This window comes from Lagopus leucura, unplaced genomic scaffold (assembly GCF_019238085.1).
Source record: "Lagopus leucura isolate 7727_CA_CO unplaced genomic scaffold, USGS_WTPT01 Super-Scaffold_100001, whole genome shotgun sequence".
Taxonomy (NCBI): domain Eukaryota; kingdom Metazoa; phylum Chordata; class Aves; order Galliformes; family Phasianidae; genus Lagopus; species Lagopus leucura.
Genome location: NW_024962262.1, coordinates 34,319,836 through 34,347,458, shown reverse-complemented (window position 1 = coordinate 34,347,458; position 27,623 = coordinate 34,319,836). Strand labels below are relative to the sequence as shown.

General features: G+C 39.5%; 1 protein-coding gene across 2 annotated transcripts in view; it reads left to right on the top strand.

The window, feature by feature from the left end:
* Positions 1-27,623, top strand: part of ABCC4 (ATP binding cassette subfamily C member 4) — a 152,919-nt gene that overhangs the window by 111,014 nt on the left and 14,282 nt on the right. For both annotated transcript variants that reach the window (XM_042867260.1, XM_042867259.1), the window contains 5 exons: positions 268-459; positions 5,864-6,019; positions 9,813-9,902; positions 10,375-10,547; positions 18,779-18,884. In XM_042867260.1, coding sequence (XP_042723194.1) covers positions 268-459; positions 5,864-6,019; positions 9,813-9,902; positions 10,375-10,547; positions 18,779-18,884 — 717 coding nt within the window. The remainder of the gene's footprint in view (positions 1-267; positions 460-5,863; positions 6,020-9,812; positions 9,903-10,374; positions 10,548-18,778; positions 18,885-27,623) is intronic.

The window sequence follows — 27,623 nt, the reverse complement described above, 5'->3', positions numbered from 1 at the left end:
TGTAAAAAGCAGCCAAGACAACAAGCTTAGCTTAAGTTTCTTAAAACTTATGCACGTACTCCAAGTTGTAGTTAATCTCACTGATTCAGTTGTATAAAGTAAGTATGGGATGGTACCAAGCACTCCTATCTGTGCCTGAAGGAAAAGCTCTGGAATAATTTCCATTGAATCTTCACAGTAAAAATCCATGTGTGTGGGTGTGGGTGTGTGCACTGAAAAAACAGAGTAAACTGAAATGTATGGATATGTCTTCTTTCCTCCCCTTAGATGATATCAGTAGAAAGAGTAATGGAATACACGGATCTTGAAAAAGAAGCCCCTTGGGAAACCAACAAGCATCCACCACCTGAATGGCCAAGCCATGGAATGATAGCATTTGAAAATGTTAACTTCACTTACAGTCTAGATGGCCCTTTGGTGTTAAGACATTTGTCTGTTGTTATTAAACCAGAAGAAAAGGTATGTATATTGCTGGTTTTGGTCATTTATAGCAATTAAGCAAGGAGGATAAGTTGAAAAGAAGCTGTGTTACAAAAAGACACTGTAAAATACATGAATGTTAGGAAATCAGATAACTGTAATTTTAAAAAATAAGGTGATCATACTTAATAACATTAGTTGGAGCCTCTTTATTTCCTGTAAATATAGCATCAATGAATCCAGGAACGTTGCATTTCTGTATATCAAAACAAAAGTTAAGGTTAAAAATATCTGATAACTGATAAAGTGTAGATTTCATCAGAAAGTGGCTGACATTGAGAATATAAACAAAACCCAAAACGTTTGTTAAAATCTAAAGCAAATGGCGCTGCATTAGGGAATTGGGAATTCAGTAAAGGGAACAGAAATGGAATGATGGGTATCAACACAGAAGGTGAGCACAGACTACTGTATATAAGGAATGTACATGTTCTTGCACAGAGCCCAGAATAGAAAAGAAAGAAATACAAATCCATTGCACAACTTTAGAGTTGGGGATTTTATTTCAGTTCCTTTTGGCTACCAATCTAATTAACTATTGTGTTAATTAGATTGGTAGCCAAAAGAAACATGGAAATAAAACTCTTCCTCCTCTGCAGATTTGACTCTTCCTCCCCAATTTTGACACTATCCCAATTGAAGGAGCGCTGCAAGGAAGGTCTCTCCCACAGACAAAATTAAATTAGAGCCCTACAGTGTTAATTCACACTTTGCTACATTTCAAATACACACGTACTTTTTTGATTAGGATATCTTCCCTAGGAGGCTGGTTCAACTCTCTACAATCATTACCTTTGACTCATTTGTAACATGCTTTTCCATTCAGTCCCAAACCTGTTTTGTTCCTCAAGTGGACCCTTTTAATAACGTGCGTGTTACAAGAATTCAACACAACTTCGCTGCATGGAATTAAGTATGGATGAGTTAAAAAAAGGTGTTTAAGAAAAAGAACTTTTCTTGCCTATGGGCCATTTCTTCAGCTGTAATATATCACCCCAGTGTAATAGCAGACAAGGCAGTTTACTTTTCTAAGGGAGAGAAATAAAGTAGTAATAATAATAATAAAAAGGAGGCAAGAGATAATAACGTTGATTACTTCTTGGTAGGGGCAGGAGGAGGAGGGATGAGTGGGTATATTTATTTTTGCTCTGGTTCTGCAGTGGTTTTGTCATCCTGAAGTGAATTTGTTCAGCTTGAAACCATTGCCAAGGATTTCATGTTTGTTTTCTATGGTGCTTTGCACAATACTGCAGTAGACTGCCACTGTGTAAAATAAATCTTTCAAGCATCTGTGTGCCCCTTATACTGTTTTTAATTATGGAGAAGTGTCTCTTCAGAACCAGGTTTCTGATGCACTGGGGGGTTCTACCCATGGAGCTGGCATTGACAGCTTCTGTGCTTGCTCATACTCCTGACTACTTCAGACTTCTGGTGACTGCAGTGCCTCTCACGGAAGTAATGAATTTAAACTTCTGCCATGTGCTTAGATTTTCTTATAACTGACCATGCACCCAGTCTGCCAGGCTCTAGGTGCAGGAATAGATGAGGCAACTTCTAAGAGATCACTTATGGGATATGGTGTCTTTACACCTGCCACCTAGCCTGCATCATTCTGTGTTTGGTATCTCCCTATAGCCAAAGTAGCTGAGGAGGGTCCTTCTCATTTAACTGTCTTTGCTAACCCAGTGCAATCTGCCTGAAACAGACCAGAGGATGCTCGCACAAGGAGTTGTGCCAGCAGCCAGCTGTGCTCTGGTAGTATAGGTGAATCATAGAATCATACAGTCAATTGGGTTGGAAGAGACCTTAAAGCTCACCTAGTCCCAGCCCCCCTGCCATGGGTAAGGCTGCTAACCCACCAGCTCAGGCTGCCCGGGGCCTCGTCCAATCTGGCCTTGACCACGTTCAGGGAATGGGGCACCCACAGATTCTCCAGGCAGCGTATGCCAGTGCCTCACAACCTCACAGTGAAAAATTTCCCCCTAATATCTTATCTAAATCTTCCGTTTTTCAGTTGCAAACCGTTCCCCCTTATCCCATTGCTATCTGCCTATGTAAAAAGTCGTGTCTCTGAAGCAGATGTACCATGTACAACCCTAATTTGTAAACAGCACTATCTTTGTTTTAGGAAGGTTAGTTGAATTCAACAACTTACGAATGATTATTGACTATGAATCGTTAAGAGTACATTGCCTCAACAGATCCTGAATCTGAGGGTATGGCTACATGAAAAAGTTAGGAGGGTAAGGATCTAGATTTATGGCACGGATGCTGTTCACACAAATACCCTTACAGTGTAGCATGAAAGGGAGGTTGCCTGAAGGGTAGCAAGAGCAGTTTGAGATCAATAGCTGACGTGCTCATTTTTTGTGCAGCTCTGCTTTGAAGTACAAGTGATTTTTGAGTAATGATGAGTCCAGTGTAGCAGGTGTACTCTTGGGTATGCACATGGCTTACATCAAGGCTACAAAATCCTGGTTAGGTGATTCCTATTGGGTGGCCAGGACTTCTGTTTGTAGACCATCTTTGTGTTTGCACTAGTTATAGATGTGGATTTCAAACAAACACAGTGTTTTTTAAAAAATGTCTATAGGGAGAACTGTTTCGAATTCATCTTAATTTTCAGCAGCCTGTAGTCAATTGGACCAAAAATACAAATAGATTCTTCTAAATACTGAGCAGCATAGTCCTTTCATTTGTTGCCAAACTGAAAGTGGGATTTTGACAACATGCAGAGCAGCTGCATTTTTATTTTAAGTATTGATGTGTTTTTTTGTTGTTGTTTTTCTGTTGTTCTTAGTGCAATACTTTGTATCACTGATGCTTACAGGGAAACAATTGAACTTTTGTTTTCATAACTGTTTGTATTCTCCATTCAGTATTTTCAGTAATGTAACTGTTCAGAACTGTTTTTTCCTTTGTTTCATGTTGTTTTGTTTAATATAATATGAATACTGGATATCGTATTATTTAATGTAGTATATTTGGTTAGATTATGCAGTAGCTTTACTAGTAAGCACCACAGTTTATGTATAGTTGCACAGTAATGAATTGTTAGATTAATTTTTCAATCAGAAAATGGGAGTAGGAAATACTGCTTAGATTATGCAGTGTAAGTTGCTCCTCTTGTGTATTTATGCTCAAATGTGGGTACTGTTGCTTTATCCGAGCTGAAGGTCTCTGACTACTAGAAAGTTTTTCCTTGCTTTTCAGTGTAATGTTTCCTGTGCTTAATTTCATTCCAGCAGTCATTACTGCATACATCTGAGTCTCAGGCAGTGGGTAATTGCCCTCTGGTGTCTGTACGTATACTCATGAAGGTTTTCATGTTTTTTCTTCCTTTCTGCACCTGAATCGCTTTGCCAGGCTAATATTGTACATGTTTAATCCTCATAAATCCTTCCTCACAAAATCAGTATCTCCCACTCATATTAATTTTATGTTGCACTTCTCTGAACTCTTTCCAGTATGTTGATTTCTTTCTGGAAATGTAGCGATTAAAACTGAGTGCAGGAAATAACAAATCCTGCCAAATCAGATCTGCATAGTGAATTACACCCATCACCTTCTATGATACAATTGATTACTGTACATTGTTTTCCTTAAGTATTGTTCACCTGCGGACAACATATTTTTAAGGTTTGCTGTTCAAGTAGTATTTATTTAACCATCACAAATTTTGTTTCTTCTTAATTATTAATGACCTTACTTTTTCCCAAGTCTCATTTTTATACGGTATTTGTAACCTATCATAAAAGTTAGCAATCTCATACTTTGCATTGTCTCTACCTCTTTTTTTTTCTGAAAGCATTGTTTTTTCACACTGCAGTTTCTGATTTCCTTGGGGAACCCAATGAAGCCTGAATCATAATGACTTTATTATTCACTGTTTATCCTGTTTAGATGGGAATTTGTGCTTGCTCATGTTTTCCTGTCGTTTCAATGCTGGTATCACAGAATCACAGAATGGCCAGGGTTGGAAGGGACCTCAAGGATCATGAATCTCCAGCCCCCCTTCCACATGCAGGGCCACCAACCTCCCCATTTCATACTAGACCAGGCTGCCCAGGGCCTCATCCAACCTGGCCTTGAACACCTCCAGGGATGGAGCATCCACAACCTCTCTGGGCAGCCTGTTCCAGCACCTCACCACTCTCACAGTAAAGAACTTCCCCCTGACATCCAACCTAAATCTCCCCTCCCTCAACTTAAAACCATTTCCCCTTGTCCTGCTGTTATCTACCCTTTCAAAGAGTTGATTCCCCTCCTGTTTGTAGGCTCCCTTTAGGTACTGAAAGGCGGCAATGAGGTCACCCTGCAGCCTTCTTTTGTCCAGGCTGAACAAGCCCAGCTCCCTCAGCCTGTCTTCATAGGGGAGGTGCTCCAGTCCCCTGATCATCTTTGTGGCCCTCCTCTGGACCCTCTCCAGCAGCTCCCTGTATTTCTTGTACTGGGGGCTCCAGGCCTGGACACAGTACTCCAGATGGCGCCTCACAAGAGCAGAGTAGAGGGGGGCAATCACATCCCTGTTCCTGCTGGCCATCCCTCTTTTGATGGACCCCAGGATCCCATTTGCCTTCCGAGCCTCAAGGGCACACTACTGGCTCATGCGAAGTTTTTCATCTATCAAGACCCCCAGGTCCTTCTCTGCAGGGCTGCTCTCAAGGACCGCTCCTTCCAGTCTGTATGGATGCCTGGGATTCCTCCAGCCCAAGTGCAAAACTTGCACTTTGCCATGTTGAACCTCCTTCTACCGTGTCAACCGCACCACTCAGCTTGGTGTCATCAGCACACTTGCTGAGGGTGCACTTGGTATCCTCTCTGCTGAAGCTGTCTGAGTACTGTTTATAATCCTACTGATAGTTTTAACTTTACTTTGTCTCTAGAATCTAAATATTTTACAGTACTTTACCTTAACCATACTAACCGGCCTTGGTTTCTAAATTGGGAGTAATAAATTGTTCCTGAAGTGCTCATAAGAGTCCTTTTCTGGATTGAGAAGTAGGTGCATGCCTGAAGTGATTTACTTAATGTCAAGCAGCAAATCAGATTTTGTGTAAAATTGGTTGCCTTGAATCACATTATGCATCAGACTGTTTCATCTCACATACACAATAAAACACAATGCATTGAGGGAAAAAACTTTGTTAGGAAAATATTTCTTTCACCTTTGAATGATATGATCATTAAAAATCACTTTGGATCCAATTGTCACCTGAATCCCAACTGATCTAGCAGGAAGGTTTCTTCCTCATGAAAAAGTGTTAATTACAAAGTAGTTTTATTTGATGTTTATTCTATTACAAATCCTGTGATGTTGTAAAACTGTTCCTTATCCTTCAAGGCTCCTGGTCTAATTGTACAAGCTCTGTTTGGTCTACAGGTTGGAATTGTGGGAAGAACAGGAGCAGGGAAGAGCTCTTTGATAGCAGCCCTTTTTCGGTTGGCTGAACCTGAAGGAAGGATCTGGATTGATAAGTACTTGACATCAGAGCTAGGCCTCCATGACTTAAGGAAGAAAATTTCAATTATACCTCAGGTAAGAGACTGACTTTGCTATAAACATTTTTCCTGTAATACTTAAATGCTTTGCCAGGATATGTATACAGAATATGGAATCAACTTTGGGAACTGGAGAGTTTTCTTCCTAGTTCTATTCTCAGCCCATTCCTCCAGAATAAGTACAAGTAGATTTTAGCAATACGCTGCCCTCCATGGCTGGGAATGAGCAAAGAAAACTGGGTGGGAATACTCAAAGCTTCAGCAGTTCTCTGATGTCAGTTCCTCCTTCAGCAGAAATTCTCACCTGATGCATTGCCTGAAGCTTTCTTAGTAAGGGACTTCGAGGAGCTACATTCAACTCTGTAGACACCCCTGTAGGCTGAGGCTAGGTCTTGAAAGAGCACATATACCAACTGTAAGTGAGCTACCAGACTTTCCATTATGGAGAGAGGGCTGGAGAGGAGAACAGGGAGAGAAGAAAGAGTGGATCATTATGACCCATAAATAAGAACTAGTGATCTTCGGATGCTGAATATAGGAAAGGCTGCCATGGAAGGGGGAGGGGGGAGGGGAAAAAGACATCGTTGGGAATAGATTCGTCTCTGATGTTGGAACAGAAGAAAGGATGTTCTAAGAAATCCAGTAGGCCAGAAGTGTTGTGTTCTATTGTCTGCCTTTTGAATGAAGCAATGGAGAAGAGAAGGTTTATGTGTAACCTCAGAACTTCCTGAAGGCAGTGTCTGTGCAGATTACTCCATTTCATAAGAGGGCTAATTCCTCTCCAGTAGAGAACAAAAGAAGGGGGAAAAGTTCATACATTACACATGCAAAGTCCATCTCTGTGGCAAATAATTATCTTGTGTTTGTTTTTTTTTTATAGCAGGTTGATAGAACAGTAGACTGGAAGCCAGAGGAATTCATTTACTGTGTTTAACACTGATTCTCAAATCTTTGTATTTTGTTATGGAAGTTGTATTTAGAGCTCTTTGGCCATATTTTTATCTGAATCTTTGCTAGTCAGCCATTGCGATGGCATTAAGAGTGTTTATATTACTTTCTTTGAATTGAGAATCTGATAAAAATGGCAATGAACAGTGGTTCCAGCCTCATTGGAGGACATGCCTTTTTTGGTTTTTTGTTTGCTTGTTTTTATTTTCCCAAGAATACGAGTCAGAGAAAGAAAGTATATATCTTAATAAAAATAAATACTCCCCCAACAATTGGATTGTTGCCTAATGCAGGCTGCTTTTTCCTTCTGTATGCTGAAATCTTTCTTTGTGCACAGCAGAGGTAGTTGGTGTAACTATGGAAATAGTCGACTTATGGGATCTAAAGAGAACTTCATGTGGACTTATTTCCTTTCCCTGAAAATATGTAGTCATCAGTTTTTTTAAGGTGCTCTGCAGCTTTCCCAAAGCCCTGCCCTTTTGAAGGTGATTTCCACATTGGGAAGCATTCAATCCCATTGGTTAAAATTCAGTGTTGGGGCAGGAAAGCTGTTGGTCAGGTATGGTTTCTACACACTGAGTTATGTAGATGCTCGAAGTTCCCTGTATTTAGTTACACATTATTTCCATTATTTATTTTTTGTATACAATGTCTTACTGACTCTGGCTTATGGCCATAAACGATTTTAATCCAGTAGAATATTGTGATTGGGTTTTCACTGTGGGCTCAAGGGGCTTTAAGTGTCTGAAGGGTAGCAGGTGACATCTGTCTTCCACATAAGGGAAGACTTCTTTTCACTGAAAATATGTAGAATGTTGAAATGGTGGTAGTAAGAACAGGAGGAGGGTTTGGAATAAGATTCGTGCTGTAGTAAACTGAATGACAAACACTGTCTTTGTAGTACATAAATAACACTAGTGTCAATAATAGAAATAGTCACGGAACAGGCAGTTATTTTGCAGCAAGTATCTTCATAATTATGTGGGAAGCTTTAAAAGAAAAAGAAAAAAACCCAAAACACCAGGGAGGGAGATGTTCATTTAAATTATAAGGCATGCTAAAGTAAACCGTTCCTAGAGAGTAATGAGGTAAGACTGAAGTTTTCTTACATGTAAGCTTAAATACCTACCTGGAGAAATAAAAATGTGCTTAGGCTTCTAATTGCTTGTTTGGATAGAGCTGTGTGAAGGTTGTGTTTGTAAATCTTTTCTATGCAAATATTGTCTGCCTCCCTGACTGCAAGCATTTTTACAACAATTATTTACAGGTTTGTCCTATTACTTTCCTCTCATAAACCAGACTATTTTGAATAATAATCTGTGTCAGAAATGGTAATTAAAAAAATATCCTTATCTACTGTTGCAGTGTATGTCTGTTGTTAAGACTTTTATAGCAGTTAAGAACACACTTTTTAAATTCAGTCCCTTATTTCACTAACCTATAAAAATAGAGTGAAAAGAAAAACAAAGGTAACAAGACCTTTGAAATGCACCAAATAGCATGTACTGTCAATGCAAAATTTCGTATAATTGGCACGCTGCGTCAAGAAATGCATGTGTTTTTTTTACACTGTTTGCAGCGTGTTCTGTCTTTGTTACTCCTTTGATGCCACTCAGAATGGTTTAGATGTCAAGATAATAAAAGGGTTAACGTTGAAATTCTGGTCTGATTTGCTGCTGCCATTTGGGACTGGCCATCAATAGAGTTAGGTGGGACGTCAGTCAAGAGAGAGTAATCTTGGCATAAGCTGAAGTAATGAAATACAAGTTTAGGCATCCTCTTCTAGAGGAAAAAAAGAAAACATTTGAAATAAGATTTGTCCAAATTAAATAAAGCTCTGATTATTTGATGACTAGTCTGCTTTTGTGATTAGCACTATTAAAGCTTTTGAGTTGTAGTCTTGATATAGTATTAAGAGAAATCTAGTTGTATCAGTGCATGAATCTCGGGTCTGGCAAATCACCTTAGTTAGTACTTGCTGCTCAGGGAACACTGGACCAAAAACCATCTTCCACCTTCTCAAATACCATTTTTTTTTTCAACGTGCATTGATTTGTGTCCATGTAATTAATGATCTGTTACTTATTTGAATGGGAACTGAAGTAGAACAATGGCTGCTTTGACCACTGGTAAACCCACACTGGTGCCTTAATGGGAGACTGTACTGGTTTGACTCAGTGGTTTATTTTGAGTTAGATCTTTGACCAGCTGTAAGTAACCTGAGTAACCTTGGTATGATGCTGTAGGCATGTAGATTAGCTTCTTAGTTAACCTATAGTGACTATATGTTACATATATGGGCAGGAAGAATTAAGCATTGCTCTAAAATGGTGGAAGTTGTTTCTTCTAGGATCTTCTGTAAAACTGAAAGGCTTTTATATTATGAAATGAAGAGAGGGGGAACGGAAAAGAACAAAAATAGCATTGGGAGCTCTTTAATTCATCTTTGTTTTATTTAGTGTAAATACAAATTTTAGAAACTACCCAAACATAATTTAGGAGTCTGAGCCCATGGACAGCAACAGTTTTTGGTTTTCACTAAGAATACCAGGGTAGCAGTGATTGCATGTAAGTATATGTATATATATAGCTTGTGGCATCTAAACAGTGTCATGTAAATGCCCATTTGAGGACCAACCTAACTGTGTACAGCAATTTACAAATAAGACCTACTCTGGTAAATGATCTCCACACAGAATGTCTGAATATTTCATTTCTTTCTTCCCTCCTTTTTGTGTGCTAAGTACTCTTCCGTGTTTCATAAAAGATAGCTTGTTGTAGGATATTTCTGTGTTGTGGGTTAATTCTGACTGTTATTAGCTTACTTATTGTGATGATAAAACCTGTGTTTATAATAGAATGCTAATTTTACTCGGTTTTAGGAGCCCGTATTGTTCACTGGGACAATGAGGAAGAACTTAGATCCTTTCAATGAATACACTGACGAAGAACTGTGGAATGCCTTGGAAGAGGTGATTTACTAAATCTAATAATGTACATCTGATGTCTACAAGCCAAATTACACTATTGTGCTTGTGTGCATTAGGTTTTAGATGTTTTCCCAAGGTTTGATAAGGGCATAGCTGTTGATGGAAAAAGGTAGACCGTTGTGTCTGTGTTTGTCAGTGTGTGTTGTTTGTGCATGTGTGTAGACATGAATATTGTTACATAAGTCTTTTATGAAGAAATTATCCCTTGGGATGATGTTTTGGTTACATTTTGATTCATATCTTAGTTTTAATGAACATTAATAGATTCTTAACAATATGCTTTAATGTTTTTAGAATTCTAATAACTGACACTGTGTAATCCAACTTGGCACTTAGTCATTTTGTGCCAGAATATAAAAGGTAAATCTTGCATACTTATTACTGTGTCATCAGACATACAATAGCTGATTTGAAAGGGAGTTACTCATCCTACAATATGTTGACATGTCAACAGGTGCAACTGAAAGAGGTTGTGGAAGATCTACCTAATAAAATGGAGACACAGCTGGCAGAATCTGGGTCTAATTTTAGTGTTGGTCAGAGGCAGCTGGTGTGTCTTGCCAGAGCAGTTCTAAAAAAAAATCGGATCCTTATCATTGATGAAGCAACAGCAAATGTGGACCCAAGGTAAAAACCAAAATGCTGTGTTAAGATGGACTGTTTCTTCTTTTAGTTTGATCACCTGTGCTGTAGAAATGAAATTAAATGCTTTCTATTTCTTGTCGTTTGTATTGCTGTTTTATGTTTTCCACAGTACTATCATAATTATCCATTCATAATGGGGCAACTGAGCTTTAGATCCAGAGCAGATGATGTATACTGGATGTGTGCCCAAAATATCCCTAATTTCGGTGCGTTACGAAGGGTAGGAAGATTAACATTCAGAGTTAATCAAAGTATTTCTCCCGCAGCCATAGACAAGAACTTACCTGGAAATGCAGATCAGTGGTGTTAGAATAGCCATGAAACTAAGCTGAGTTCTGTTGATTCTAGGAAGAAATATCTGCTGGAAAAATAATAAATTAATAAATTAGCTCCCCCCCCTTCCCCTTCAACCTTCCCCAAAAAAGATAAAAAGCATGTCTTGTATAACTCAGGCCAGCAGAACTTTCCTGAATTCATTCCTATTTTAACTACATCGTACTGCTAGAAGGACATCTACCCTCAATAGAAAGAAACTTTCAGTGACAACCCTTGTTAAATTGTTCCAATAGCTAAGTACCCCCACTGTTAATTTTTAAACATTTGAAACACTGGTGGAAATATTTTGGAAACAATACTGCAAATGTACTGCATCAATTAGTCTGAACTGAGTATGTAGTTCCAACAAACTATGGCTTGAGGGGCAACTCAAAGTCCAAAGAGGACAATAACACAGCAAGTCCCTCAAACAGATGCATTAAGGATTTTGTATGTCATCTGGGCGTGACTCATTTTTATAACATCTTCTTGGGGGAGAAGTGGTGCCACTAGGACAGCTTTGCAGTTCAGCTGACAGTGTATTTCTAAAACCTTTAGAGGAGTGCATTCCCTTTCCAGAGGTTCTTTATTTTATTTTGTTTTATTTTACTTTGACGTTTGTTTTCTTTTTTGACTATTAGTTTATTTTTGGCTGAGCACTGATAGATTAACTATGATTAATCATAGCTGTGGAAATTTAATACCATCTTACTCATCCTCCCTATTTTGGCATCTAACGTATGTGTTCTCAACTTGCACTATCCATTTAATTAATCTTGATTAATGTGTGCTGCAATATATATTATAATAAGGTAAATGTTTGTTTGTATCAACTCTACGCATAACAATACAAATAATAACTTGGAACTTCTACTTTGAATTCAGTTTGCATTACAGTCATTATTACCTTTTTCTTAATGCGTTGCTAAAACTAGAGCAAAGTATTTTTCAGCTGTGCAGTCTGATAGGATGCTCGTCAGGAAATGCTGATGTGTGTTGCTTAACTGAGCAGTTAGGGAGGCATTTTTGGAATGTAAAGAAAACCTCCTTCTCTTGCGATGCACAGCCCCCATGCCTGGCACGGTAAGCACACGTTGTATCAAGCACCTGGAATAGGAAACCGTGGGGAGCTGCTGCTGGCTGTAGAGATTATACTTCATTTTTTATTTTTCTGGCTCATCATCTTTTCGCCTGGACCACTGCTGCAACTGCACTTCCCTCCAATTCAACCTGAAAGCAAATGTGAGAAGACAGGACTTGAGGGTGGGAAAAGGAGAGGAGTGGGTGAGATGGCATGAAGTAGTGGAATATGACATTTCTTGGGGCTGAGGAACTTTTCCCCATGGTTCTTCAGCCTGGCTAAGCCATTCATCCTTGCTGGCCAGTGAGGCTGAGCAAAAGAATAAAGGGAAGGAATTTGGAGTTCATCTTTCTTCTTTCTAAATCTTAGAGCTCCCAGAAGTACCCTGCATCTCACAGATAACTGGGTGTTCTGCATACTGCAGGGGTGGCAGTGCTGTTGTAAGAGAGGGGAGGAGTTTGCTATAAAGAAGGTTCCTCTAAGTCAGACTGCTTGCATGTTGCATGTAATGAATGACAAGCGTTGATTTGATTTTATCTTTTTGGTCCTGAAGCCAGAATTCTTATCCTTAAGAATGGAATAGTTTTATAGCAATTAAGTGATTTGGAATGGTGATTTGAAATCTGGAGCAGAAGAGCTGAAAAATCTTTCTGCTGTCACTTTGGTGGTATATTGAAACAAAATCTGTAGTCTTTGAGACTTGGTTTATTTTTAACACCAAGTTCAGTGTACTGAGCTTTCTGTGTACTGAATGTACACAATATGTGTGTTAACCTGTGTTTTTACTACTTGTAAATGCAGTCCACTGCCCCATTTCCACATCAGTGATTCATTGAGTCTGCTTAAAAACAGTCATTGCACACAGTTCAGTTTGTTAGTCAGCTTAACCTTGTAAAATTTAACTTTTTATTACATCTCATTGCTATCTGTACTTGTTTCCCTTTTGGAGAAGTTATCAGCATGTGTGGCCTTCTCCAGGGCCGCTCAGGAATTGTTTAATGTGAGATATGCTTCCAGGACAATCCCAGGATGACATTAGACTGAAGATAATGACTTATCCCGCATTTCTTTCACCAGCTTGATTGCTTCTCACTCACATTGCATTTATACTTGCTCTTTAGATGTCTTCCTTTTTACCCAGTCAGCTAATTTTGGATATACCGGGTCCTGAGTTGCAATGTAACTTGCTGTTAGACCTTCAACCCACAGTGCCAGTGAGACAATTATAGCACCATTTTTTCATAGAATCGTAGAATGGTTTGTGTTGAAAGATCACCTTTATGATCATTTAGTTCCAACCTCCCTGCCTATAGCAGGGGCACCTCCCTCTAGACCCGGTTGCTCAAAGTGCCATCCAGCCTGGCCTTGAATGCTTCTCAGAGAGGGGGCATTCACGACCTTACTGGACAACCTGTTCCAGTGTCTCACCACCCTCACAGTAAAGAATTTTTTCCTAATATTTAGTCTAAATGGTTTAAGACCATTTCTTCCTGTCCTGTAGCTAAATGTCCTTCCTCAGCTTTCCTGTAGGCCTTTTCAGGTACTGGAAAGCTGCTATATAATCTCCCCAGAGCCTTCTCATCTCTAGGCTGACGAGCCCCAGCTCTCTCAGCCTTTCCTCACAGGGGAGGTGTTCCAGTCCTCTAGTCATCTTCGTGGCCCTTCTCTGGACCCTCTCCAACAGCTCCGTGGCATTCTTGAGTTGTGCTTACTTCAGCCAAATCTGCTCTTGAGCTTCACATTACTCACCTCCTCACTGGTGAAGACGAAGTCCAGCATAGCACCTTTTCTCATGAATTCCTGTAACACTTGGAATAGGAAGTTATCATCAACACATTTCAGGAACCTCTCTGATTTCTGGTGCCCCATTGTGTTGACTCTCTAAGAGATATTGGGATGGTTGAAGTCTCCCATTAGGACCATCTTTGGTGAATGTGAAGCTGCTCCTATCTGTTTACGGAGGGCCTCATCCACTCGGTTTTCCTCATTGGGTGGCCTGTAGCAGACTCCCACTGTGATGTTTCCTTCCCCCGCCTTCCCTTTAACCCTAACCCATAAGCTCTCTGTCCTCATCTATCTCCAGGTGGAGCTCCATGGACTTCAGCTGGTCTTTGATGTAGAGGGCAACACCCTCTCCCTTTCTCCTCTGCCTGTCCTTCCTAAATAGATTATACCCCTCTGTTCCTACATTCCAGTCATCCCACTGTGTCTCAGTGATGCCAGTGATGTCAAAGCCGTGTAGGCACACACATGCCTGCAACTCTTCTTGCTAGTTCCCTGTGCTCCGTGCATTAGTGTACAGGTATTTGAGTTGGGCTCCCATTGAGGCTGATTTAGCAATTGGAGTTTCCTTATCCTGCATCTTAGGTGCTGTCTTACTGCCTTCTGATCCAACTTTAGGCCCAGGGCATCCATTGCCATTATCTGCCTCAAAGTGGGATGGTTTGAGGATCCCCTTCCCCAGCCACTCTAGTTTAAAGCCCTCCTGCTTGTTGCCAGAGATGGTCTTCCCCTTCTGGGGAGTCTATTTTCGTATTACTAGATTAAGGTCGAGTTTCTGTCATCCAGCAGCCATGGTTTGCTGTTCAGGTTGCATATTTGGTTTATGATGTGCCACTTAAGAGGATAATGAAATTCCTTGACACTTTCTTGGCCACTTTCTCAGTGTGGGTTGACTCTGCACAGGGGTCATTTATGCCTTCAATAAAGGACAGAAATACTGCTTGCTTTGGCACTTTTCTGGAGGCTTGACTGCTCCAACTGGCATGTAATATAGTCTCTCATGAGGAAGCTCACGAGAACTTGCCCTTGCAGCCCAGAAAGCCAGCCATATCCTGGGCTGCATCAAAAGAAGCATGGTCAGGAGGACAAGGGAGGTGATCCTGCCCCTCTACTCCGCACTGCTGAGATTTCAGCTTGGGTTCTGTATCTAGATGTGGAGTCCTCAGTACAGAAGAGATGTGGACCTGTTAGAGTGCGTTCAGAGGAGGACCACAAAAATAATCCAGGGTGGAGTACCACTCCTGTGAGGACAGGTTGAGAGAGCTGGCGCTGTTCAGCCTGGAAAAGAAAAGGTTCTGGGGAGACCTCAGAGCAGCCTTTCAGTATCTGAAGGGTGGTTATAAGAAAGAGGGAGACAGATTCTTTATCAGGGTCTTTAATGATTGGGCAATGGTTTCAAACAAAAAGAGGGGATATTTAGATTGGGTATAAGGAAAATGCTTTTTACAGTTGTGCCCAGAGAGGTAGTGGAAACTCCCTTCCTGGAGATGTTCAAGTCAGGCTGATGGGGCTCTGAGCAACCTGATCTAGCTGTTGATGTCCCTTTTTATTGTAGGGGAGCTGGACTACATGACCCTTAGTGGTTCCTTCCAACTCAAACGATTCTCTAATTCTAAGCTGTAAGCTGCCATGAGGCCTTCCCTCATCCTCTTCCTCTTTTATGTCTGAAGAAACCAAGTGACTTCAGTTGTTTCATGTATGTCTTGTCCTCTAGACCCTTCACTATCTTTGTAGCTCTCCTTTGGACAGTCTCTAATGGCTTTATGTCCTTATATTGAAGCACCCAAAACTGCTCACAGTGCTCAGGGTGAGGCTGCACAGAGCAGAGCAGGACAATCCCTTTCCTCTCCTGGCTGGCAGTGCTGGACCTGATGCACCCCAGGGTACTGTTGGCCTCTTGGCTAGTTTTGGCTTCAGAGGCACTCTGCTGATTCAGATTCAAGTTGGCATTAACCAGAACGCTCGGATGCTGTTCTGCAGGGCTACTCTGCAGCCTCTCAAGAATGAGAATTGTTTTCTTAATGGATATGCAATAAGAGATGATGCTATAAGGAATGCATGTAATAATGGAATGTATAATAAATGAATGCAGAGGACAGGGGTGTTCAAGGATTTTGCATTCTACTGAGATAAGAGTAGGAATAATCTGAGAGTTTAAAATCATTTTGAGCTCTTTTAAAAGTTGTTTTTGAAATTTCTGAGCGAACTGCAGTTTTCTGTGGTCCTTACTTGCTCTGTAGGAAACCTCACCTTGAGATTGACTATAATGAAAGAAAAAGACTTTCCTTACATTATTTCAGGTAGTACTGAAGCTTTTGTTTCCATTTTGCTATTCACTGTGGGCTATTTTTAACCATTGCCTCTTCCCTACTTAGTGTTATCGTGTGTGGTACTGGTTTTCTTTGTTGAAATAAATAGATCATTGAAGCATTATTGAGAGGACAGCAGAAAAAAAAATGTGTGCATTAGCAATGCAGTGGTAGCAATGTTACTGCTGTGATCTGATAGAAGTACATGGTCGTGGAGCTTTAAGCAAATTGCTTTTTTAAGGAGGTTGCCATTATGTCTTGTCCTGTCACTTGACACTCTTGAAATGAGCCTGGTTCCGTCTTCATTGCACTGTTCCTTCAGGTATTTATAGAAATTGATACGATCCCCCCTCTTCTCCATACTGAACAGTCTTATCTCTCTTGGCCTTTCCTCGTAGGAGAGGTGCTCATTGTGTAATCATCTTTGTGGTCCTTTGTTGGATTCTTTCCATTATGCTTGTATATGCTTATACTGAGGACCCCAAAAATGAACACAGTGCTCCAGGGATGGCTTCACTAATGCTGAATAGAGGAGAAGGATTTTCCTAAGTCTTTCCTTACTCTTCTTTTAGGAAATAGTAGCAGAAGAATCAAACTACCAAGAATCTCAGACCTCTCATTTCCTTAATGAGTGTTCTTATTGCTGCTAAACTGTTAGAAGTAAATGTAGTAGATGGTCAAGGAAGAAGTGTGTCATGCTCCAAACCGGTCCAGTGGTCCAGGTAGCAGTAACAATTTTGGCAAAAACTGAGTTCTTCTCTAAAAGTGCTCTGTCTTGTCCAATTCATGACAGAGCATAAATGTTTCTGTCTCCGTAGGAGGATGGCAGTAAGCATGCATGGGAACTCTTACTTAACTGTTAATAATCCCCCTTCTCTCTCTCATCATCTGTTCTCTCATCAGCAGTGATCTGTCTTCTTTTGTCATGCTGACTGCCTAAACAGTTTGTAACAGAAGTTGTGTTCAGTCCATCAGACCACAAAATCATACTGTGGACCAGGGAAACAGTGGTGACACCATTCCTCACATCATCCTACACTTCCAAAGTTATCTGTTTCTCCTTTTTGTTGTTAGTGCTTCCTGCCATGGTGGAAACAGAACAATTCTTTTTTGCTTGTGAGACAGTACCAAATATTTGTCATGTCCAGATGGATTCAGTGTACTAGTATCTAGAAAATAATGATTTGACAGAGGAAGGTGTGTTCTGTGTGTGCTGTATTTGATTTCCGAGTTACTTAGAACAGTTTGAACAATTAAGGCTTTGCAAACAACCAGTTGAAGTTCACATGGCCCCTGAATATATTTGTTTATCTAGACGTCTTCGATGCTCTATGTGGAGCATTTATTATTGTCTAATCATTGCACAGAAGTACAGTATTCTGTTTTAATAGGAATCCTGGAAACGAGACCTGTGCCTTCATATGCCTGAATTCTAGGCTGCAACATCCCTGGTCTCACTAACACCGATGCATTTTGAGCTGTTTATGTCTTCCTTTGATCTTGGATGATAATTTTAATTTCTGTACCTGTATTCCCACACTGCCTTTTTCTCCACTGTTTCCACTCATCGTCTTTTGAAGGCTGATGCACAATATATGCATATTCACATGACCTGGCGTTGTGCCCAGGAACTAAGGCTTCTGGGGCATTGTGGGCTGTCACGTGCCTGTAGAAGGCATTCATCACCTGATGGCTGCCTAATTCAGGTGCTCTTATTCAGATTCCAACCATGCCTTTCCCCTTTTCGTTGACTTTAAGGAGGGTTATATAGATTTCCAAATTTAAGTCTAACTGCAGTGCTTTAAGTTAGGTGATGCCAATGCTTCTTCAGTATAGTCTCTTGAATATTATCCAGTTTTATCATTATTACAGGCCTTTTGCATTAATATTTGATTATACAACTAAAGAACATTTTAGTGTCTCTTGTATATTTCAGTATATTTCGTTTTCAGGATTCTCAACTTAACTCATGACAGTTCTCAACATTCATACTTCAGTGTCTGCTCTGGCTTTGTTTTCATTCTTTAAAAGTCATGTGTTTCTACCTGATACCTTTCCTTAAGAGACTAATTCATGTTGTGGATTGAGATTCTTGATAGCTTTTATGTGTTCCAACTCAGGAATTTCATGATTCTATCCCTTTCCTTGGATTTTGTATCAATCAACACTTGATTTATAAAGCATATCATTCTGTACTCAAGTCCTTGAGCTACTGCAGTTGTAGCTTTGCTTACCAACCAGCTCTGTAATTTAACCCACTTTTGCAGTGGTAATGAAAAATCTTTGTTAGAGGTTGTCTTCTGTTCATTCATTTACAATGAAGGTTATTTATTTTCACTAACTTTTATTCACAGCTTGCATAAACTAAACCTTAAATAATAGTGTTTTGTTTTGGGTTTTTTTTGGTATAGAATAGAAATCTGTAAGAATACCTCACTCTGCTAAAGGGAATGTTCCTTCTTCTGTATTCACAGCTTGGAAGGCAAGACTCCTGAAATGAAAGTTACTGCTCTACTTTCAAGGAGAAATTCTTTTCTCCTCAACCACTAGCAGATAGGTTTTGGGGTATGTTTCATGGTATGCCTCCAGGAAGAAGCACTATAATGACTTCATAAGCACATTTCCTGCTATACAGTCATGTTTGATGAAGTCGTAAAAGCTGCCTGCCATTAAGTTATCCCTGCTAACATCTTACTTTTGTCTGCACTGCTCTTGCTGTGTTTCAGAACAGATGAGTTCATCCAAAAGACAATCCGTGAAAAGTTTGCTCAGTGCACAGTTCTGACCATTGCACACCGCTTGAACACCATTATCGACAGTGACAGAATTATGGTAAGAATTAACAGCTTAATTTTTTTTTTTTTTTCCCTGCAAATTGATAATTTTGTTTACTCTCCTTACTTTTGATTGAGAAATGGTCAGAAGTTGAAGTTGTAATTTAAGACTTATCCTAGATATCCTAGGGGCTGTGACAGGCAACTCATGAAACTGTAGTGGTAATGACCTGAAAAGACTGCTTACATTTTCTCACTCTGTGGTTTCCAACCTGCCAGGCACAAACCCATTGCAGGTGAGGCGCAGCAGCAAACTTAAGCAAATGATCTCTGTCGGTACTAGTGAAGACACACCCAAGTGCTCTGGACAGAGTCAGCTGGATTCAGTCAAGTTTATTAATTCAGTCTCGGTGGGCTGAGGGAGGCAGTGCAATATTTAGTGGTGTGGAATGTATGAGAAGGAAGTGGTAGAGGTTCTGGAGCAGGAGATGTTGGTAACAAGGCAGCAACTGCCCTGGGGCAAGGGTGTTGGTTGGAGAACTGGAGCTAGACGGGTGAGGAACTGAACGTGGCCAGCTTTACAAAGCAAGATTCAGACAGAAAAGATGGAGTATTACCAATCCAGCAGCCTCTGCCATCTTTGTTCCCGACGGAACGGCGGTATATTCCGCTCATGTGAAGCACCACATGGTGCCTGCCCTGTGATGCCTTGCACACAAACAGAATGAAAAATATATACTTGCTGATTATTTTCATAAAGGCAGTGGTCTTCCCTCAGCTCTCAGGAGCTCAGTCTGGTTTGTGTCCTTGAAACGATGTTCTATCTGCGCTTTTGCAATTTCCTTCAGTAGCAGCAGGAGCCTATTGCAAACATTTTCTTCACAGTCAGTTAATGGGGTAACTTACTAGTGGGCAAAGCTTTTGTGAGTGGAATTCAAATTTAAATGTGCGTCAAACAGAAATTACCCATATCCTCTCAGTGGTAACTTTAAAAAATATTTATGAAACTTTTTTATATTAAAATGAAGTTTGTTAATTCTTTCAGTATTGTTTTGTGTGGTTGTTCTTTTTTAACTGGATGCCCAGAGCATTTTAAAATCTGTGATTGAGGTACAATGGTAGCCCGAAGTATGCAAAATGAAACAATTGGACCTTCTGAGGTGAATGATGTTCTAAGGAATAGAGTACAGCAGATTGTGAACTGAGTGATTATAGTTTACTTATGAAGAGAGAAACCAGCAGAACTGCCATAATAAGTCATGTAATTGCAAGCATTTAAGGTATAATAAATAAATATTTTCCTCACTGGTGAATACCTCCCCACAAGTCTAATGGATATGTTGGTGTTCTCTACAAGTAAAGTGAACAAAAGACTTGTGAGGAAACAACTGTGACCTAATTAATAGCTGTATGTGTTTGTTAGCTGTCCAAAGGGATTTCTGTGGGTTTTGGTTCATTAACTACCATTAACATGTTATGCACAGAATGTTCTTTCCATGAAGATGTTTTCTTAGTTTTACCTTTTAATATTGTGCAGTTGAAATAAAAACTAGATGTTTTTATTTACTATTTTGCTAAAAACATTTAATTAAAATTGGAAGTTACTCTTCAGATTGTTCAGTATCATTGCCAACAGTATAACTACTCTATTATATGTTAAGATCCTGTATCTTATTTTTGACCTTCCGTTGTTTCAGTTCAGCCACTATCAAGATCTGACCTTCCTAAAGGTCCACTTTTACATTATCTAGTACAGTGTTTTTAGAATGACTTTAGCCTCTTTAGAGTACATTAAGGAAAAGATTTGCAAGAAGGTCTGCTTTAGGGTCTGCAATCATTAGTGTCTCCAGTGTTTTTCATCTTTTTACATTACTTCATTTGATCCTTCGTATTACTCTAATTCTGGGAGGAAGTAAAGGGTGAGAAGTATTAGAAAATGGAGGAAACTGGCACGTTGACTCAGTAACAAGCCTGTTTTCTTGACATCCTTATTCAGAGTTACTGATTCTGCTTCCAAACAAATTGTAAAGTTTATATTGTTCGAGGAGTGATCAGAGTTACGGCAGGTGTGCTTTTGTTATATTTTTTAATTACTTGGTTTACTCAGGCATGTAAATCCTAGTGGGAATATAATGCAATTTTGGAAGAGTAAGAAAAGTCTGTGCGTTAAAAATATAAGGAGCAGGATAACCATAGAAGGCAAACTGTTAAGGAGTACCATTAACAATAAAAACGGCTTTCACAGAAAAGTAATGTTTTGCTTAAATATTAAGAAAATTGGGAAAACTCAGCTAAAGAGAGCTTTCTGTGAATTTTAAAATTTGGTGTCTCAAAATTTTAATGTGTTTTAGTGATTTACACATTTAACTTTGTGCAGATTCTTTACAAGTATTCAAATGCACAGCTGAATTGCATTGTTACTCCAGTATCAGGTATTATTAAAACTTCTGTTTTTCTCTCTTGTTTAACTGAGATGTATGGATAAAATAATACATTAATTTATATGTCATCCCCATCTCTGTTGTCTGTCCTGGTAAGTTTGGTAGAAAATGAATGAAGAAGAACAAAGATGGAACCTCCTAGTTGGAATATTATCAATTATCTTTTGGCAAGCAATGAGTAAACTTATTTTTCAAATAAATGTTGGGCAAACCCATTCAGCTTTCTTAACTTATCCTGTTGCATCTTGAAAACATCAAAGATAGAGATTCTGTACGTTTATGGGCATCCTGTCACAGTGTTTAATTATCTGCCAATAAATCTGTATTTTTCCTTATATCCACTTAAAACCTCACCTCAGTACGTGGCAAAAGTTCCTTGTTTTCCCACAGTATATTTCACTAAAGACCGTGGCTCTTGTCTTCTGACTAACTTTATTGTAGGTATGAAATTACTCCTGTTGAGTCTCTTAAAGCCATCTGCTCTCCTCAGTGAACAAACTGCTCTGTTAGCCTGTCCTCTCACTGGGCTGATGCTCCAGTGCCCTTAGTATCCTGCTGAATGTGTTTCAAACTTCAAACCAGAACTTTAAACTTCAAACTTTACCCTCGCCTTTATTGTTCTGGGTAAAAGACGAAGGGCAAAAGAGCATTGGCAAAACTGTTGCTGGTACTGATCACAAGGGGTTAGCCCATTACAGATTTGGGTCTTTACATCTGTCCGTGTTGTTTGTCATCAGGTTCACGCTGAACTGTTCTTTTAGCTTGTCTGCATATAGATGCCCTTGATTGCTATCCTGTCTTAAGCACACTGACTGCAGTTTTCAGTTTGACATTGTCCACGTGCTTTTGATCTAATTCCATTTAATTGCTAGTTAAACCAGAATTTTCCAAAAAGATGACATCCATCATTAGGGTTAATCCAAACGTTAAGAAGAATAAATAAATAAATAAAATAGAACAAAATAATTCTGAGAAAGTCATGAGAAAAAGTCAAGTTGGATGAGTATGGAAATAAGAACTGAACGTGAACTGTTGCATGTCTGCTCACACCCATTGTAATAACCGGTTCTATTTTAAAAGAGAAGAAAGCCTACTGGAAGAGGAAAAAAAGGAAGAACAAAATACGTTTTTATACAACTGTAGACAAATCTGGCCTCGGGAGTTGTTTTAATTCTCGTTTGTTCTATTCCCAAAACCATACCTCTGGTTTCATAATCCAGGTCACGCCTTAAGAGTATTTCCATTATATCCATCTTACTGATAAATCCACTTTATCAGAACTTCAAACGCATAAAATCGTTGAGGGAAGAGCTGCATTGTGTAATGTGATACTCTCTAACCCAATCACCTCAATGAGTAATCCTCCATTGCACTTGCATAGGACTTTTCATCTGGAAATTGTAACGCTCTTTACAAACATTAATTAATTAAACTTCAAACACCTGGGTGAGATAGGGAAGTATCCATACAATCTTTGGAACCAAAGTTGGAAAGACTTGTTAAGTCAGGCCATCAAATAATCCTACCATAAAATTATAATCCAGTGGTTTTCAAACTTTTTTTTTCCCCCCTGTGCTGTTCAAGACTACTATAGGATATTTTCTCACTCATGTTTCCCTCATTATTTTAAGAACCCAAGTTGTAGCTCCTCCTACCAGATGCCTACTTATACTCATTTTAGCCATTTGATATAAGCAGCCTCCTTTCTCCCTAGCAAAGGGGGGAGGATGGGAGAAATGCTACAGTTTCCTCTCTTCTAGCGGCAAATCCCGTGAAAAGCTCAGTTCAGGCTTGCTCCACTAGCCCCCCGTTCCACATAGCATGCCCACCACCACAACAGCTGCTTCCCTATCATTTTCTCACCTTACAGTGTGAGGGCCTTTTACCTAAATCACGTCTGCAGCTCACCAAACCCAGTCAGGAGCAGCCTGGGGCAGCCAACAGGCACCACTCCCAAGACTTCCAGTGGTATCTTGTAAAATCCGCATCACCCATTCCTCCCCCTCTTCTCTGCTTCCTTGTCCAGGTTGAGAAATACTTTTTAGAAACTGTATTTTTAGAGAGGAGAGAAGCTGAAGCATGCAGAAATTGAAGCTCACCTAGGGAAGCAGTGAATCAGTAGCAAATTAAGTATGTGTGTCTGGCAGGAATCTGATGCAGTTCTTTGTTCTGGTTGCTGTGCTGTGGTCTTTCGGTAGGAGAGCCTTAAAGTAGTGAAGACTTGTGCATTTTCCAGTGACAAGGGTGTTTCTCCACAGAGACTTTTCATATTAGTAAAATACTTATTTGAAATGAAAGCTCTTTATGCAAGCAGAACTTGATCTAGTAATTAAAAACTGTCATTCAAATAGGAAATTTTTGAGGATGAGAACCATGGGAAGAGATCTGATTTATTAATGGGAAAACCTGTTGTGGCTATGTACTGAAGTGACTTCATACTCATGGTTAACAGTGCAGTGTACCCGATAACCGGACCTGAGGTCTTTTTTTGGTCAATAGAAAATGACTTCTTACATCTCTCTGGTACACCTCGCTCTTTCAGTTTTTCCCATTTTTCTGACATCGCGTTATATTTACCTTGTTGGAACACCTGGGCCTCATAAATCAGGTGCTGTGTTTCATGTATTGTAGACATCTAACCTCAACAGGGCAAATCAGTCCACCAAAATTTGGTGTAAACACCTTGAAAGGAAAGAGGGAACTCTGCAGGGAGATTCAAGAAGTTTGCATAGTAATAGGAGAGTCATCTACAGCTAGACAGAAAATGCCATGCAGCAGATAAAGTCTGGGTACTTGTCTCTGGAGTTCTGGTGTCTGACCCAGTATTGCACATTAGTGTCCTTCAGCCATTGAGTGGGAGATGAGGCAGTTCTGCTAACAGACACTTAAGTAAGCATGATAGTGATGGCAGTGTTGCCCATCGTTAGCATGGAAAGAGAGCATTCTTCCAGAAATTTAAGAAACCTGAGCTCTATGTTTTCCTCTCTCTGCCAAGGTTTGTGCACTGTGCTCCCCATTCCCAGGAAGATGCCATGTCCACCAGCATACACAGGGCATTCATGTTAAAGCCTCTCTCCTGAAAATACGAGCTAGAGAACACTAGAACTAAAAATCCAGCTGTGCTGGAACCAAAGGGACCAAAGTCTCTTGGGTAAAGAAATGTGAAGAAAAGAAAATGAATGTTAGTCATACAAGAAGACCAGTGTGGAGCACATTAAACTTAATGGTACTAGCTGAGATGCTTTACACAGGAAATGTGAAAGAGTACTTGGTCTCATGATAGCTGAATATCAGTATCCCACAAAATATTGCTTGTGTATGTGTATTCTGTACGATGACAGGTAAATTGCAATTCCAGGTTTTTGGAATCTGGAAGATAAATTGTGAAAATTTAGGAAAGATCTTAACACTTAAAGGGCTGGTTAAATATTTCAGGGAAGCTTTAGGAGTTTTAATGCAGACCTTCTGCCAGGTGTAATTGCAGACCTTTAATCCAGACCTTCTGCCAGGTGTAATTAATACTGCTTGGCTGTTCACTGTATTGGAGTCCATGTGGACAGTTGATGGTGGGCAGTGGTCCTGGAAACGTCTAGGTTTCTCCTTTAATTTGGTAATTAAGGACTTGTGGAATTTCTGGAAGAGCTGAGCATTAGCAAGTGATTTTCAGAAATGATCAATTTTGATTTTAATGCAAACAAAGCCAATTTCCACAATTTCCAGATCCTCTGAAAGTGGGTTAACGTTTTGCAGACAGCAAGGGAAAACAGATGTTTTGTGGAATTCAGTAATTCAGCTCAGAAGATATAAACAGTGAACATGTTGTTTTCAAACCTGAGTAAATTATACATCTTTGCTATTAAGAGGATACTATCTTGATGTTTAATCCAAGTTTGCATAAAGTGCTGGGCTATGAACCTTATATCAGAGCCACTGCTGTCAACTGAAGTGGTGTGTCTGTGATAGTTGTTAAGCATCACACTTGGCCTAGCTGTCTCTGTAACAAGTCAAAATCCCAATGATCTTGAAGAAGCACTAGGATTGTTGGCTTCAAATTGGCCAAGAGAATCATACCTTCCCAAAATGTTGACAACTTTAAGATTGTTCTTAAAAGCTGCTCCAATTTCAAGACAGCCGCCCAACAAGGTTCTTTTTTTGCCTAAATAAAGCAGCTAATTACTGAAGCAGTGCTTCAGCTTGGGAGCATTCAAATGAAGAGCTGCATTTGAATTACAGCAGGAAATGAAGCTAATGTCTGATGAACCTCAATCTCTCATTCTGTCAGTCATTTGTGTGTGAATGTATTTTCATCTGTATAAGGACAGAGCAGTCAGATATTTCTTTAAAGGTGGTGGTATGGAATGCAGACCACACTAGAAATGCTAACACATCTTTAGAGAGTGGTTTTCTGGTCTCTCAGAAATACCGTGTTACTGTTTAGGAGCAAATTAGTGCAGGACATGTTGACAGCTGATGATTTGAGCAGAGTGTCTCCGATAAGGTAAAACTGTGTGCATGGCAGCTGAGCCACAAGTTCACTGTCTTCAGAAGCAGATAAACCTAGGAGAGAGGCAGCTGTATTCTATAACTTTTTGAAAAGTATAGTGTGTTTGTAACTTATCTGACAATCCTCAAAAGCCTTATTAGAGAGTGGAATTTCTTAAGCTGAAGCATATCTTCCATCACTTCAGGGCCATGTTTGAGCCATTCTGCAATCCAGATTGAGAAATGTGGCTTTCCAGTGCTGGAAACAGTCATTACTGATTGGCCAAGGAAGAGTTTTGTCAGCATTTAGAGCTCCTGGTAAGAAGTGGCTCTATGGGAATGGTTGAACTTGCACTGATATGTCAGATATTTTGAGGTGAAGAGACTGAACAATACAAAAAACATCTACAGTAACTAGTTAACAAGTTTATTTCCTCCAACAAGATATAGAAGCTAATATCAAATGATTATCAATAAAATAAGACTCATTGCTACATACATTACTACTGCATATTGATATTTTTTCCCCACAACATTCCAACCAGCTTGCAGTGGTGTGCAATCAGATGGAGAAAAACAGCAGGAGGGGAGATTTTTAAGCCTCTGCAAGAAGAGCAAAGATAACACATGTGTGGAACGCCTTACCAGTTATTACTACGTGCTGAATTTTCTCTAAAAAGAATAATTTCAATTTAAAGAAGTCCAGTTCTTCTGACTCCAGAACAGCATCTGAAATTGCCTTTTCTGTGAAATAGAGGGGAAGTGGGCAGGGGCATGTGTTGAATACCAGAGACCAAGGGCAGGCTTTGCATTGTTAGAGTGAAGTTAAACTGTGCTGAGATGAAACATATGGAAATTCTGAAAAGAATAATTCATATTGTAAGAAGGTGAATGCCCAAGTGTGCTCTGGTTTGTTTGAAGGAAAAACAAGAAGTACACAACTGGCATGTGGTGCATGAAAGTTTCTTTATTTGACACCAGATTTGTCATAGAATAAGTTATACGTGATTCCTGAATGAGCTTGGGGAATGCTTAGATTAAAGCTGAAAATTTAATTAAAAAAAAAAAAAAAAAAGGCCAAACGAAGCCCCAATACCAAAAAATCAAAAACAGAAACAAGAAGAAAAAAAAGAAAAATAAAGAAAAACTTCATTTAAAAAAAAACAAAAAACTTTAAAATGGTTCCCAAATTAGCTTTGCGGCCTCAGTGTTCTTCCATTTTTGCAAACCTGTTCAGATAGGATAATATTTATAAATGACTCTTCAGAGAAGTATGTACATGTTTCTGATCTGTTTTGGCAAACTGTTGAGATGGAAGCGATGGAACGTACTTGTATCTGAACTTAATGCCAGCTGGGGAATGGGCTGTTGACTCTTTCCCACAAAGCCATGTATTGTCTTGTGTAAATATATTTCTTTTAATATGATGTAACCAGAAGCATCTCCTGAATATTCTCCTCTTCCCAGGACTTTATTGAAGATCATCTTGATGTATGCTCTCTGAGGAAAACATTGTTCAAAGTTGTACTCCTAGCAGAGTTTTGAACTTTAATAATTTTGTTGTTTGCTGATGTCTTCTGCAAGTCTAAATTAAATCAGATGTATTCCCTAGGAGATAATTTGCTTGAATTATTTTCCTTTTGAATAGGAAATAAAAACATTTATGATCAACTCCTAAATGTCCCATTTTCCCTCTGGCTTTATGGTGAAGTTGAACGTGAATAGGAATACTAGTCATTCCTCAATAATAATTGAAATAGATTCCCATGCCCCCCTCCTCTGTGGCTCGACACTTCCAACCTTGGGCTTTTCTTTTCTCAGAGTGTTTTATAACTATTGTTCTCTTGCTTTGTCTGCTTTTGTTGCTGAAAGTT